This window comes from Panthera uncia, chromosome C2, assembly GCF_023721935.1.
Source record: "Panthera uncia isolate 11264 chromosome C2, Puncia_PCG_1.0, whole genome shotgun sequence".
Lineage (NCBI taxonomy): Eukaryota > Metazoa > Chordata > Mammalia > Carnivora > Felidae > Panthera > Panthera uncia.
The window spans coordinates 95,694,559-95,711,358 of NC_064810.1; the positions used below are offsets into that span (position 1 = coordinate 95,694,559).

The 16,800-nt window shown below is 38.2% G+C and overlaps 1 protein-coding gene across 3 annotated transcripts in view; it reads right to left on the reverse strand.

Annotated features, from left to right (window-relative positions):
• LOC125921172 (uncharacterized) overlaps window positions 1-15,769 on the reverse strand; it is a 27,920-nt gene extending 12,151 nt beyond the window's left edge. For 2 of the 3 annotated variants that reach the window (XM_049628585.1, XM_049628584.1), the window contains exons 1-3: window positions 15,588-15,764; window positions 7,438-7,579; window positions 2,901-2,994 (exon numbers count right to left, since the gene is read on the reverse strand). In XM_049628585.1, coding sequence (XP_049484542.1) covers window positions 2,901-2,994; window positions 7,438-7,579; window positions 15,588-15,613 — 262 coding nt within the window. In that variant the 5' untranslated portion in view covers window positions 15,614-15,764. Of the gene's footprint in view, window positions 1-2,900; window positions 2,995-7,437; window positions 7,580-15,587 lie in introns of all 3 variants that reach the window. The other variant, XM_049628586.1, reaches the window with a different exon arrangement.
• Window positions 15,770-16,800: the final 1,031 nt, after the last annotated feature.

The window sequence follows — 16,800 nt, forward strand, 5'->3', positions numbered from 1 at the left end:
GAGAGAGCCAAAGCATAAGAGACTGTTAAAAACTGAGAACAAATTGAGGGTTGACGGGGGGTGGGAGGGAGGGCAGGGTGGGTGATGGGTATTGAGGAGGGCACCTTTTGGGATGAGCACTGGGTGTTGTATGGAAACCAATTTGACAGTAAATTTCATATATTAAAAAATAAAAAAAATAAAAAAATAAAAAATAAAAAATAAAAAAAAAGAAAGAATTCTGCCAACAGTTGGCTCTTTTGCTTCATTTAATTGGGAGGAGTCAAGTCAGTCTTGATCTGGCCATCAAAGCTTTGGGAAATTGCTGTTTATCACACGCAAGATAACCTTTCTTTTCTTAAGAACTCTTCCCGGATGTACAATTGGGGCAACCGAGATGAACTGAAGTAGTTTGGATGGGTGTTTCAGGATCTAATCTAGAAGAAGGGTAATTGTTACTAGAATGCTTTTGAAAAGCACTTGTCTATCTCACATATGCACACACAAAACTTAAACTAAATTAAGGACAGTGAACAAGGGACATCTATTTCCTTCACGGTTTGAGGTGATGAGATTTTCCCATGTTTTCAATCCCCTAGATCATGTTCCATTCCTTTTACAACTAGTCATTTGCAAGAGATTGGGTGTTGTTAATGGTCTATGGAAGGAAAATGTGCCTTATCTCTGCAGAGCGATGATTCCTCTGCATGAATGGCCACTGTGGTCCTTATGTGGGATTAGTTTTGTTGACTGATGACCTTAGCACATGACCTGGCACTTAAACCGGGGAAGGAGAGAGGCCACCGTGCTCTCTTTACACATACTCATTGTCAGTTTACTCCTACATCTGATTCCCCTGTCATCCCTCAGTGTCTTCAGTTCAGTTCTCTCTAAACCTCAACTCTCCATCCATGCTCAGAGTACAATTTATTTTTGCCTCACTGTGGCAAAATCATCAACCACCACCACTACCAGCACAAACACACACACACACACACACACACATGCCAGCACCCTTACTGTATCAGTCTTTCCACTGTCTATTCAAATTTCATCCCTCCAGACTTCCGAAACTAGTATTTTTACAGTATGGCCCTCCGATCATCTGCAACAGAATTTCCTGATAATTTTACAAATGCAGATTCCTGGGCCCCACTTCCTGCTAACCACATCAGATTCATTGAGAGTTGGGCCTGGAAAAGTGCTTTTTCCACAGGCCTCCAGGGAATCTGTCCACACACTGAAGTCTAAGAACCAGCTGCAGCTGCCCACTTTGAACCCTGGTAAGACCTCTCTTCCTTTTACTGATGGACTCCTTATTCATGTGACACATACGGCCTCTACTTCCTTTGGCCTCCCACCTTCCTAATTCCCCATAATTTCTTGTTCTTTGAAAAGTATTCTCTCTCAGTCCCCACAGAGCAACTTGAGTTTACCTCTAGTAGTACTGTCTACTAATATTTTAAAACTAGGAGTCGGTGCTGAGCTGCAAACAAAGCTGACAGAGTTAAAACATAAGGACATATTTTACCCAAAGTTTCAGAAAATGATGCTATTTTAGTCCCTCTTTGTCAACTGAATTTGAGTGAAAGAAGAAAGGCATTGTGTGGTAAAGTGATGCTACTGGGAGAGGGAAATGAGCAGGCGAATATATTTAAAGCAACTTCTTCTAAATCAGTATTACAATGGTACAGTATACAATATAACTGCAAATCTGTAAATACAGATGGAAGATAGCCAAGATATTTGATGTTTTGTAATGACTAAATACTCACTGCAGCCGAAATTATGTCTAATATTATTTCATCAGCTTATGGTATATGCAAAAGAGACATGAGAAATGGATGGTGCTTATTCTTACATAATATAGAATCCATTGAAAGCTATAACAATTTGGGGCTCCTGGGTGGTGCAGTCGGTTAAGTGTCAGACTTCAGCTCAGGTCATGATCTCACTATTCATGAGTTCGAGCCCGGCTTCGGGCTCTGTGCTGACAGCTCGGAGCCTGGAGCCTGCTTCGGATTCTGTGTCTCCCTCTCTCTCTGCCCCTCCCCTGCTTGCACTCTGTCTCTCTCTCTCTCTCTCTCTCTCTCTCTCTCTCAGAAGTAAATAAACATTAAAAAATTTAAAGAAAAAGAAAGCTATAAAAATTAAACATTGTGTATATTAGGGGCTACAGATAACAATTCTTCATACTGTCACAGTAGTGCACTTGTAAAGTCTGACAGAATGAGAAGGAATAGAATAACATTAGTTTATTCTACCAAATTTAACATGCTTAGTGAAAATATAAAATAAAACTCCCTGGTTTATTTAGATTCCCAATTGATGTTTTAAAAACCAATGATATAAGTAAATCAGGTTAAAGTGATTCATCAAAGTGACAATGTCATTCATGATCATTAAATATTGTAAATAATAAAATTCCAACAAAGATCACTGGTTAAATATATTTAGTAATATCCATATGATGGAAAGATAAATGACCTTTAAAAAAACATGTTTTGGGTAATATTTAATAACACGGAAGAAATGCTCCCAATAACGAGATAAGCAAAAAAACTCAAGATACAATTTTTTTGTACAATTCCGTGAAGAAGTATGTGAATATATTTTTCAAAAAAAGGCTAAACAGAAACAAAATAAATCACAGTGGTTATTTGTGTATCATTGAATTACAAGCTCATTTTCATCTTTCTATTTTTCTAGTATTTAATACTGAACATTCATTATTTACATAACCAGATATGTGACCGTGCTTTAAAGTGGCTTCACTAACTATATTAATAATTCTGTGGTCTTGATAAAGAAAATTTTTCTACCTCCAAGTAATATATTTGTTTCCCCAAGTAATGTTTCTAATCCACAGATACAATCAACTCAGAGCACGTACACAAAGAACACATACATTTGTTCTTTACCTTCTCTTATTCTTGGGCAACGCAGCTGACTTCCTTGAATGTCATGTTGTTCTACCTTGTGCCAAGTGAGGAACTTAAAGGAGTCTGATGGAAGCTTTAAAATAAGAGGAGAAATAGCATCTGGTCATACGCGATTCATGTACTTTTATGTGTAAAAGTAATACAGATCATCGCCAAACATTCAGCCACATTGAACTGCAAATACCTGACGGTGTCCTTATAGAAGTCATTTTAGTTCATTTTAAATTATGTATTCTTATACAGATTAGCATCTGCAACACCTGCAACTGATTTACATCTGGTGATAAATGACAACAGTAATACATACGTATACCCATTCATGAATCCGCTTTACAGCACCTCTGATAAATCATTCTTTAATATTTATTGAATGTATATTAGGGGCTACAGCTAACAATTCTTTGCAGTCACACTAGTACACTTATAAAATTTGATAGGATATAAAGGAATAGTCAAATATTGGTTTATTGTACCAAATTTAAAATGCTTGGTAAAAATATAAAACGAAACTACCTGATTTATTTAGATTGAGAGATCTCATTCCCTTTTCCGTTTTATAACTGTTCTAATTGTTGGCGGCTCTTTATTATATGGGACCCCAAGCCTCTCTAACTTGCTTCAGTTGTCAAAGTTCTGCCTTTTGAGGCTCCATAGAAGTCACACGTGGCTACTATTTTAAGTGTTTCGTAACGATTGTCATCTTCTTCCTAAGTTGTACCGTTATTACTCACAGATCATGGCTGACAAATCATTATATGATTCTCCTTGGAAAGAGTTCTAATTTATTGACATTGTTCTTAAAATGTGCAGCCAGTATTGAAAGAAATATTGTAGGTCTGGTCATCTTCCTTGTTCTGGACAGTGTATTACCAACCAGACTTTGTGCCAACATCATATTTGGGGCAATTTTTTATTGTTTACCATTATGGCGGCTGTAGTCAATCAAAATTGCCCATATCTTATATGGTATATGATAGTCTCAAGGTTAACACAAATGAAAAGGCATATTACACGGAAAAGAGTGTCCTGTTAAATACAGACACCATACATTCATTCTTCTGTTAGCCAGTGTTGTATACATAAACAAACAAACCCAGAATATTTGATATAAAGAAATGTCATTAGAGTATTTGGAACAACCACTTTCATCTCACAGAGAAGCATTGCACAGAGCTTATGTTTTGCTTGAGCTGTAAATTTGTGTGACTAATACTAACATAAAACAAAAACAAAAACAAAAAAAAAACATTTCCACCACTGAATAAGCTTATGAGGCTCTGGACTGAACTAAGTGAAGCATTTCCCTTTGCTACAGGACTCCGCAGAGACATTATTTGCTAATATACACCGTGAGTCTCTACTCACAAAGTGTTCCCCCAGACTTTTTAAATCATAAAAACTTTTATTTTTGAAGCAGCACGGGGGGCTCGTGCATCTTGTGAAGCAGAATTTGGAACATGCCGACTCAGAAGAAATTGATAAGAGGTGGCTTTTTAATAATCATTTAGCTTTGATTTTTTTATCTTCATTGCTTACTCACTAATGACCATGGCTGTTCTAGTAAATACCTCCATATCTTCATTTAAAAATAGAGTAACAAGGGGCGCCTGGGTGGCTCAGTCGGTTAAGCGGCCGACTTCGGCTCAGGTCATGATCTCATGGTCCGTGAGTTCGAGCCCCGTGTCGGGCTCTGTGCTGACAGCTCAGAGCCTGGAGCCTGTTTCAGATTCTGTGTCTCCCTCTCTCTGACCCTCCCCCCGTTCATGCTCTGTCTCTCTCTGTCTCAAAAATAAATAAACGTTAAAAAATATTTTTTAAAAAAATAAATAAAAATAGAGTAACAAAATCTCTCTACCTTATTGATAGCAAAAAGCTAAAAAGCTAATGAATGCTTGAGCAATTCTTTGAGATAATCTGAGGATTTGCTAATATGATTTTAAGGAATTCACTCATTCTTTGGAAATATTATTTAAAAAACCAAGAAACATACATTTTAGATTATTGAGGAATGTGATCCCTGGACTATTCTTGGCTGTTGAGTTCACATGTTTATGGAAGCTTCGTTCCCAATATCCAATGTGCTTTTGGATTGTTTTTTCTTGCTTCTATCATAGAATAAAAATATATTAGAAGTTAAATTCCCTGGAGTTGCCATACCCCATTGCCTTTTTGTGCTAGTTCCTGATGATCTTACTGGAAAAAGAAGAATCTAAGCTAAAGCTGTATTTGAGAAGAAAGTTTCCATTTTTCAACCGACATCTAATTTTGTACAAAATACTGTTTGCCTTTTTAAAGGAGTTCTGTGGTTGATTTTGGGATTTCTGATATTATAGGAAAATGAGCTATTACATTTCTCTGTTTATGTTTATGTGAGGTTGTCAATATGCCGCAGTTGTGTGACCACTGCTTCTTCCTAAAGGAATCGTGAATACTTGTGTCTTACCTTTTTGTTGTTCCTTTCTTAATTCTGATGGAAGAAGTGATTAATCCATTGGTTCAATAGATATTTCCAAAGTTGGTTTGCTTCATTTCATTTCACTCATTTATTCAAAAATATATACTGTACCCTGCTGTGTGGCAGGCACTGGGGATATAAAGTTAAATAAAATATGGCATTTGTGCTTGAAAAACTCGTTTCCTATCATTGGAGAGGCAGATATTTGGAGTAACCCATCTTGATCCAGGGGGCTAGATGAAACAATTATAAATGAAGGAAAGGAGGGAAAAGCACATACGGTTCCACTGAGATGGCAGAGGGGAAAGTCTTGGAAGTGGTGAGTTTGGCAGGAAACCATTTCATCTTGAGGACAAAGGACATTCCAGAAAGAAAGGAGATAAATCTTAGGCCAGAGACAGAATTTGAACTCAGCAGGGGAAAGGAAGGGATGCCATTTCTGTTTTTGTGGTCACTGCCTTTTCTATTCTTCTCCAGTTTGCCTTCCTTCCCACGCCAGCTTCTTTCCATTTCCCCTCTGAGTCAGGAGTGAGGGTGTCAACATTTCATTCCTTCCCAATTACAAGGGTAGATTTAAGAACTTTGTACACTTATTTTAAAATGTTTAAAAGAGGCCAACTAATCTTTGACAAAACAGGAAAGAATATCCAATGGAAAAAAGACAGTCTCCTCAGCATATGGTGTTGGGAAAACTGGAGAGCAATATGCAGAAGCATGAACTTGGACCACTTTCTTACACCAGACACAAAAATAAACTCAAAGTGGATAAAAGCTGTAAATGCAAGACAGGAAGCCATCAAAATCCTAGAGGAGAAAACAGGCAACAAGGGCTTTCACCTCAGCCACAGCAACTTCTTCCTCGACATGTCTCCAGAGGAAAGGGAAACAAAAGCAAAAATGAACTATTAGGACCTCATCAAGATAAAAAGTTTCGCACGGTGAGGGAAACAATCAGCAAAACTAAAAGGCAATGTACAGAATGGGAGAAGATATTTGCAAATGACATATCAGATAAAGGATTAGTATTCAAAATCTATAAGGAATTTATCAAACTCAACATCCCAAAAACAAATAATCCAGTGAAGAAATGGGCAGAAGACATGAATACTTTTCCAAAGAAGACATCCAGAAGGCTAATTAATGGACATGTGAAAAGATGCTTAACATCACTCATCAAGGAAATACAAATCAAAACCACGGTGAGATACCACCTCACATCTGTCAGAATGGCTAAAATTAACAACTCAGGCAATGACATGTTGGCACGGATGCGGAGAAAGAGGAATACTTTTGAACTGCTGGTGGGAATGCAAACTTGTGCAGCCACTTTGGAAAACAGTATGGAGGTTCCTCAAAAAATTAAAAAGTATAACTACCCTATGACCCAGAAATTGCACTACTAGGTATTTATCCAAAGGATATAGGAGTGCTGATTCAAAGGGGCACACGCACTCTGATGTTTATAGCAGCACTATTGATAATAGCCAAAATATGGAAAGAGCCCACATGTTCATCAACTGATGAATGGATAAAGAAGTGGTACACACACACACACACACACACACACACACACACACACAGTGGAATATTATTTGGAAAGCAAAAAGAATGAAATCTTGCCATTTGCAACAACGTGGATGGAGCTTGGGTGTATTATGCTAAGTGAAATAAGTCAATCAGAGAAAGACAAGTATCACATGACTTCACGCATATGTGAATTTAAGATACAAACAGATGAACATAAGGGAAGGGAAGTAAAAATAATATAAGAACAGGGAGACAAACCATAAGAGACTCTTGAATACAGAGAACAAACAGAGAACACCGCTGGAGCGGTGTGGGGTGGGGGGATGGGCTAAATGGGTGATGGACATTAAGGAGGGCACTTGTTGAATGAGCACTGGGTATTATATGTAAGTGATGAATCACTAAATTCTACTCCTGAAACCATTATTACACTATATGTTAACTAACTTGGATTTAAATTTTAAAAGTTCAATGCAAGATAAAGTACATTTTATGAACTTCGCATTAGGTAAAGAGCAAATGAAAAGTATTTACCAGGGACGATATTCCAGAATCTGAATGTGGATGAAACCTTCTGTTCCTTGACAGAGCTGACCGAGTGTGTGACTCACTCAGATTGGAGCAATACGATGAATCAGATGCACATATCTGACTGCTTGTGTTTCGACCTGAGGAGCTGAGCCAAAGACAATGCTTAAAGTGTTTGTGTATCTCTTTTAAAATCTTTAAATGTACATTTCTTTGTATATAGCAGCCATAGCAACAAATTATAAGCACCAACCTTTCCACTGAGAGGATAAATGATACCCTAGAAATTTATCTAGATCTCAGAGGGACTTTGACGTCTTGTCATAGTCCTAAGCACATTTCTTATGGCTAATAGTCACTTGAGGCAAATTCTCCCCAAAGATAAGAGGGTCTGCCTAGACTGTATGTCTTAGAAAAGTAAATCTAATGGTACAGAGAAAAGCACATACATCCTTTCAAGATCTGAATGAGGAGGTCAGCCCTCATAGTAAGACATCATTCCTAATGGAGCTACCGGGGCAGACTGGTACAAGCAGGCATCCTTAAACTTTCTCTTGGTTTCCCCATTAATCTGGCTTACATTTTCCCTGGAATTTCCCCAAACCTCTTATACTTCTACAAATTGGTGGCAAACAAATAAAAAATTCAGGTTCTTTAATCAGTTTTACTCACTTTGAAATATTACTCGACCATTTTGCTTAACAACAGCCCAGTGCTCTCTGTATCCCCATTTTTATACCCCTGAGATATAAAACACCCTTTCTGCTCTCCTAGAGCAATTCTCTGGTTCATTATTCATTGTTTTTCTTACACTTTTCCCTATCTCTTCAGGAATAGTTGCAAGTTTCTCTTTCTGTAATTGGCGCTGTACATTATTTTAAGCCAATTTTAAAATAATATCTAAATATGCTTTTTCATGTTAAGTAAAACTATACATATCTCTCTTTCTTTCTGACCTCTTTTTACTCTTGATAGATCATTTTTCAGGCTCCAAGAATCTTAAGACAACCCTCTATATTTTATGGCACAATTATGCCTCGGTAGCAATTTTGCTTACAAGAAACTACACATCTCTTGTATATGAGGTTGCCTTCATAAAGTACAATTTAATATGTCTTTTATTTTCCATGTATTAGCTGAGCTGGTACACTAGAAGAGCATAGCCAGTACATCATATTCCACAAATAGCATTGTTGTGTCATTAAAAACAAAACAACTGGGGGTGCCTGGGTGGCTGGGTCGGTTGGGCGTCTGACTTTGGCTCAGGTCATGATCTCGCAGGTGACGAATTCGAGCCCTGTGTTGGCTCTGTGCTGACAGTTCAGAGCCTGGAGCCTGCTTCGGGTTCTGTGTCTCCCTCTCTGTTCCCCCCCTGCTCATGTTCTCTCCCTCTGTCTCTCTGTCTCTCTGTCTCTCTCTCTCCCAAAAATAAATAAACATTTTAAAAAACCATACCCTATTATCAAAGAGAAAATTATTCCTCCATCTGCACCTAAATAACAAATCAAGAATTTTATCTTAATTATGTGAAAAAGTCAGAAAATGTATGTCTCTCATATCTTTCCCACTTGAGCAATTCATTAATAGTTTGGATATTGTTTCTTGTAATTCGCAAAGTGTGCCTTGCCATTGAAACAAATTAACAAACACTAGAAGAAAAACAGCAAATTGTGTGAAATTTATTATTCCTGAGGCAGGTAAATCCTGTGATTGATAACTGGAGTTTTGGTCACCAATTGGGGAAAACACTGGGAGAAAAGGGAATAACATATTGGGATGAACAGGATGAAAGTTTAGCTGACTTTTTTGGTTCATTTGTTTTTAATAAAATATTCTAGCTATTTTCTGCCAAAATGAAGTTAGGAAACTAGGATAATGAACATGGCTGAATCTTTCATCAGTGATTGTTGTCGTGTTACTCTAAACTCCATTGATGGTTACACAGTGTGAATAAAAAATCTGGAGGTCTTCTTCTCTCTTGTTTTTAATCTAATGTATGAGAAGTGGTCATAGTTTACTTATCCAATCTCTCCAAAGAAGTCACAGGGGAAAAAAAGAAAGTCACATAATTAAAAGATCTGACAAGAGAGATCCACTTGACCGGGTTTTACTGTATTTATCTTGTATAATGCTACAGATTAAGTACAATCATTTCAATGTGAGATTCAGTTTAAAAATAACTCAAAATCATCTCGTCATCTTAGTTTACATCAGATGACTTGGGGATTTAAAGTAGAAGTCCTCTTTATGCCATTATCCTGATTACTATTAGACATTTATTAATAATAGAAGTTAATTAAAGCTTGGTAACACAAATAAATAGGCTGCTAACATCCCTAAACTCTCTCTGTCTGTCTCTCTGTCTCTGTCTCTGTCTCTGTCTCTTTCAGGTTATCTGAGAAGATTCTAACCAATAGATGACCAGTCTGATTGTTATTCATGTGAAATTTTTTCTGAGGCTCCAAAGTCTAGTTTCTATCTGTCGCATTCTCATTGCTCTCCGGACCCACACCAGGGGGCAGTGTCTGAAGAGTGGTGTGCTGGAACCTTGTGGTAGAAACCAGAGGGGCACTCTCAAAATCTTCTTTGTTCTGTTACTTCTGTCTTCAATTTCAAATAAAATTTTTCTTTGGTCTGATTTTTTGGGAGAAATCTCAGCAGTAAGATAACTTCTGAATCTTTGGTTTAAAAAAGAAAAGAAATGGGGCACCTTTTAGGTTATGTTTCTAACTTCCACTTCATCTGCAACTTTTCTAAGTTTACTTATGTTTTTTTTTTTAATTTTTTTAACGTTTATTTATTTTTGAGACAGAGAATGACAGAGCATGAACGGGGGAGGGGCAGAGAGAGAGGGAGACACAGAATCTGAAGCAGGCTCCAGGCTCTGAGCTGTCAGCACAGAAGCCGATGTGGGACTTGAACTCACGGACCGCGAGATCGTGACCTGAGTTGAAGTCCGACGTTTAACCGACTGAGCCACCCAGGCGCCCCAGTTTACTTACTTATGTTGAGAGAGAGCATAGAAGGGGCGGAGAGAGAGAGAGAGAGAGAGAGAGAGAGAGAGAGAGAATATCGCAGTTAGGCTCCACAGGCGTAGATTCGGACGTGGGGCCAGAACTCACAAACTGTGCGATCTTGACCTGAGCCCAAGTCAGTGGCTTAACTGACTGTGCCACCCACGCACCCCATCTGTAATGTGTACATCGCTGAAGTCAAAGCTGAAAGACCTGTAAGTCCTAGGAATCTGAGGAACAGATACTTTAGCCAAGGCACTTAGCATCTCTAATGGTCAGCTCCTTATGTTTAATATTCAGAAGACAATGTAGACTCTGACCGGTAGTGGTTTTTGTTTGTTTTGTAACATCACTGCTATGATGACGACTACGACTATTACAATATAATAGTTTCATAGTTAACATTTATTAACCACTTGCTATGTGCTGGGCACTGTACCAAGGGCTCTACATGGATTAGCTTACTCATGTAAGCCTCACAGTTACCAAATAAAGTGATCAACATGATTATTTTGTTTGTATTATTATAACACAATGAACATTATCGTTTATAGACGAGGACACTGAGGCACAGAGAGGTGGCATAATTTGCCCAAGGCACATTAAGAAATGATCAAGTGTTCTTACCACGATGACTCAGATTAGCTTTACATAAGCCACTGTGATTCTTTAAATAACTGTAAAGCTGTATCATCATGAGGGTGCAACTGTTATGAAGGAAAACCATTAATACTGATTTTCTTATTCCGATCGCTCCGCCTAACTACATATAAATAATAGCGCTGGTTAATAGGACATGTAAATCTGAGCAGCTACTATTTACTGAAAACAAAAGTTACGCCTTGAGTAGTAGAACCCATGAGAACACCATTCCAGATAACATCAAGCTGTTTTTAAAACCCTCTCCTATTCCCCCTCCACAAAAGAAAATAAAACCAGACACATGCAGTTTAGCTGGTATATTGGTTTACTCATTTTTAATCTTTCTGCCTGCAGTGAACAAACAGTTATCATAAATTACAAATCTCAACCCTTATGAAAGAGCAATTAATTTTATTAATGCTCCAATATAAAGCTGCCATGGAGAAGGTGCCATGGCTAAAAGTATACAGCATTTGTCAGCAGTGATTTATAGTGTCTTTAAAATAGGTGGCATTATCTGAATTGGCCATCTATTCTTAGTTTTAAAAAGTGTAGAATGGCTAACAAGAAGGAATCAGGTGAGCTGAGAGTGCTGGATAGAAAGCAACAATAACGTAACTTATCAACTCATGAGCACCTTTCGTCAGAAGATTGCGACGTCCTTTTTCAGTCACGAATTTATAAGCCTCATAAATTGTCAGCTGCAGTGGGTGCTATCTGTTTAATTAAAATGTCAAGTTGGTGATTATGTAAGGCGAGTGAAGGGGGAAATGGCGGATGGCCTAATTTCTGAGGAGAAGCTGAGCTCCTGGGTGGAAAGAGGTATTGTCGGGCACCCATCATACAAAAGGCCAGGGGACTCCTTTTAGACACCTACGGTTGTCAAAATTGTGTTTATATGACTCAATTTCTAAACATCCCATTTATATTCACTGCCGCATCATGAGAACTTTGTGTTTAGGAGGGAAGGAAGGAAGCTCAGTCTTATTTCTCAGTTAGCCAAGGTCACTTTTCCCAAATCCTCAACCTCCCTCCGTCTCTCCCAAAAGTATTGTTAGGTTCTCAAATCTTGTGGGATCTTGCTAAAACCAGGCAATTCTGAACTAAGGCCTGGAAGAAAATTTCCATGGACTCTGGAGCATTAATTTTGGATGAAAGGAGATATTATTCTAGCCTTTCTTATTTCCTTGACCTTTCTTTGTTTTTATTTTCTTTTTTTTTTAATCCAGACTCCCTGTGCTGTCTGTGCCTGTATTTTATTCATTTGTAATATGACAGTGATTGTGCATCTCTGTATAGTAGAGATGATAATGAGGTAACAGAAAGACTCTAAATGGAGTTCTTATAAAATCAGGAAGAAATCTGATGCTATAGTGTGTTCGTTTCCAAAATGGCAAATTAGGTATACAGGTTTTTAAATTTCTGATGGCTTTAAATGAAGTTCCTAAAACTAAACCCATTCATTGAGTAAATAATAATATACCAATAAAACGTAGGGGTGGAAAACTTTTTCCTTCTTCCACTCTAGGTTCTTTGGCTGGTCTAATCGTTAAATTTGACACAAGATAGATTAACAGGAGAGAAAGATTCAATTTCATACATACGGGAGCCCATGAAGATATGAGACTCAAAAACGTAACCAAATTTCTTCCAGACTAAGAGCTATTTTTTTTTGTAGGCCCCACACCCAACATGGGACTTGAACTCATAACCCTGAGATTAAAAGTTGTGTGCTGTACTGACTGAGCCAGCCAGGTGCCACAGAAATAATAAATTTTTGAAGAATTGACAAGTCAAAGAAGTTTGGGCTTGGGGTAGTAAATATTTGTTTACACAGTCCTCTCAGCCCTAAATACCCTCTCTCTGGTGATAACAATGCCTTCTACCCTCTTGGTGCAGGGAGGGTCCCTCACATGGGAGATTTATTTCCTGCTTTCAGGGAGACAGAGGAGGATCAGAGTGACTTTCTTGTACTGGCTGTTTCCTAACTAACTTCATTCAAAGTAATCGTTATGCCAAAGTAGCATATTTTGGGTGCCATATCTTTTTCCCTTTGAGTATTGTTCCAAAAAATTATGTGTTTTACAGATATCCCCAAAGTATGTCAGTACCCACAACCTGAGATTTTAACAGATATATCTTAAATTACTTAGATTGTTGATTCTAAAACCACGTAACAATATATCTTGAGAAAAGCACAACTAGAGTTGTCATTTTTCTTGTTCTGTCTGAATGAGACAGTTTTAAATTTTATGTGAACTTGTATTCTTTAAATTTTGCATTTTTTATTCTTTTTTTTTTTTTTTGAGAGTGCACACATGAGATCAAGCAGGGGAGGGGTAAAGGGAGAGGGAGGGAGAGACTATTAAGCAGGCCCCACACTCAATGCAGAGCCCAAAGCAGGAGCTCACAACCATGAGATCATGATCTGAGCCAAAATCAAGAGTTGGACACTTAACCTACTGAGCCACCCAGGCGCCCCTAAAGTTTGATTTTTTTTACAGGATGCATTTTCATCCTGTTCTTCAGCCCTGTGAACATTCTTATAAGCACAAATAGGCCCCCAAATTAAGGTACAACAAAAGTAAAAGGACAAACATCTATCCAACTTCTCCAGAGGGAAATCTCGTAAACTTCAAAAAACAGTAGTGGGTTCCCTGACATTTATAGAAGCATAGATATATTTCAACGCCAGAAGCAATGAAGAGAGATTGCAATACCACGATGTTTCCTCTATGAGAGGATGTTTAGAAATTGTTAGAACTTTATTGTAACCACATATGTAACTTCCACTTAGAAGGTTTTCAATGCTTGAAGAATGTTTTACTACTCTATATGGCGTTGTAGCAGAAAATTCAACCACCTACAACACTACAAGAGAGAAGAAGAATATAAACACTATAGGTTAATAAGTGATTGAAGTAGATCTTGTGAACGGGGATAAAACTGTAAAATCCCAAATGAAACTGACTGTGTAAGAGGAAGGTAGTATGAATAAGCCCCTTGTTTTGTGATGTGCAGAAATGTGATTGAATGAATACTAGCACTAAGAAAGCATTTTTTCTTTTTTTTCCTCCCTCTGTCCCTCCCATCATCATTCCTCCTTCTCTCCCTCCCTTGCTTCCTTCCTTCCTTGCTTCCTTGCCTCCTTGCTTCCTGCTTCCTTCAAAATTTAAAGACTAAAGTTTAACTTGTAGGCTGGGCATCACTTCATCACTTTTTACACTGTCTCTAAAATAATTCTGTACATATTTACTCATTTAAAGATAATAATATTGGTCATAAATACCATTTCATGGCAGGCTCACAAATAAATCTCCTCTGGTATTGTGTATTAAAGGTTGTTAGCAAGTTGGGAAACATAAAGTGTATAATTTCTCACAGAACTTCTTACCCATTTAAAAACTATTACTTCATGTGCCCATTTCTCCAAATTATGACAGTTTTTAACACAAAAATCAACAACACCGAGGCACTGTTTGAGATATACACGGCTTGCTAACAAAAGCAGAGCTTTGGTAAGGGAGCTGCTTCAGTCTCTAAACCCTGCACCTAAGCAAGATTCCTCTCTCAGCTACAGGCAGTAAACGGAAGCTATCAATAAATTTCACACACTCATATGAAACCACAGTGTTTATAATCCTGAAAACTGACGGTGCAAATGTCGCTTTTTGAAAGATGAGAGCCAAGTTACATACCAATAGAAAGACAAAAAAGCTCAAGAAACTTGAAAACTCTGTAATTGTATATTTTCTAATAATTGGCATAGTTTGGAAAACATTTATGGAACAGCTATGAAATTTAAAAGTGAGGAGCGGTGCCTGGGTGGCTCAGTCGGTTGAGCGTCTGACTCTTGTTTTTGGCTCAGGTCATGATGCCAGAATTGTACAATTAAGCCTCACATTGGCTCTGCACTGAGTGTGGAGCCTGCTTGGGATTCTCTCTCTCTGTCCCTCTGCCCCTCACCCCTGCTCATGTGCTTTCTCTCTCTTGAGAAAAAAAATTAGAATCTTAGAATAGAAGAGTCAGGTAACAAGGATTGGGTTTTGGCCTCTTAATCTGATCTTTGGCTCTACTGAGCTGGTAAAAGTTCTGTTTTCTCCATTTAAATTTAATTAGTTAATAGATATTAACTAATATTAACTAATAACTAATAGATGTCAGCTAATAGCTATTTCCTTCTTATTTTCTCCTCTTTCTACAGAAATTCGCACATGCTCTCCCAAAGACCCCAGTGTATCTAGAGACATACTATTCCTAAAACAGTAAGGCCACCTCTCTCCATTACAATGATCAAATAAATTGCATTTGTAGCCAGCTGCATCAGCGTTGGGAGAGAGGGTGGTGGTAGGGTTTTCTTCTCTCTCAAAGCAACTGTCATCGGTAACACAGGTTGCGTGACTTTGTATTTTTAAATGAAATGTAATCCAGTAACGCTATCTATGTTTGTTTTCTCTCAAGTAACGACTAAAGTTACTTTCAACATTTCGTTTTTCTTACCTTTCCGACATGCCTTGCTGGTGCATAAATTTCCTCTGGCCTTCATAAAGCTATTTTTCCAAAGACCTTTCTCATCGTGTTCCCGGGAGGGGATATGAGAACTGTCCACCAAGAACCTGCTGCCTCTTTGGGGGGTCTTCCATGTATTCACTGTGACCAAGGACACAAGCTGTTACCTAGCAACCTGGCCTTTTAGGAGGTATTGTTACCAATCTCTTAGAGCTCATCAAAGGAATTCTTGTGCTGCTGGAGCAGGGTAAGAGTGAACATTGTTTCCAGGGAGTTGTCTACACTGCGGTGTAACTGAACCTTGACTACAGAAACATAAACGACAGCAGAGGGAACAAACCACCATAGATTCCTGAAAACTTTGCGGTCTTCCGTTCCATTATTTCCTGAATTGTTTGCATCGGGCTTGGGTTTAGCCAAAGTGGTACTTGTGCAATATATCCCTCAGTATTTGGTTTCTTGCTTCTCTTCTGTAGTTTTGGAAGGAGCAGAAGGAGCAAAAGGGAAGTTATCTAACTCCTGCTTGAAACCTGCTCAGATAAAACTTTGAAGACCGGGAATTCGGACTTGTTAAGCATGAGAAAGAATAATAGATTTTTATTTCAAAGCAAATGTGTACAACTTTTCACAGAAAAAGCAGAGAATATTATATTGTATATTCTTTTATTGGTCCAACAAGTTTTTAAAAATTTATTTATTTTGAGAGAGAGAGAGAGAGGGAGGGAGAGAGGGAGAGAAAAAGTGAGTGAGCAGGGGTAAGGCAGAGAGAGAGGGGGAGAGAGGATCCCAAGCAGGCTCCACACTGTCAGTGCAGAGCCTGACCGGGGGCTCCAACTCGTGAACCATGAGAACTGTGAGATCATGACCTGAGCCGAAACCGAGTCCAACACTTCCCGACCCGAGACACCCAGGTGCCCTGGTCCAACAAGTTTGTTTAGAGTACCTACTGTGTGCATCAATAGCACTGTGAATTTTTAACTGCATGCACTGATAAAATCCAAGTTCTCTAAACCTGCAACTGGTGGGTCTCCTTTTCCCAAAATAGAAAAATATTAGCTGCATTTCTGAGAGCTGAGAATTTATCGTTTGCCAAAAGCACAGTAAACACTTCCATAGTCTTTCCTGCTTCAGAGAACAAGACATTAAGGAAATGATTTTATTTACAACCTTGTTTGAAAACAAGACATTTGGCAAAACACAAGAG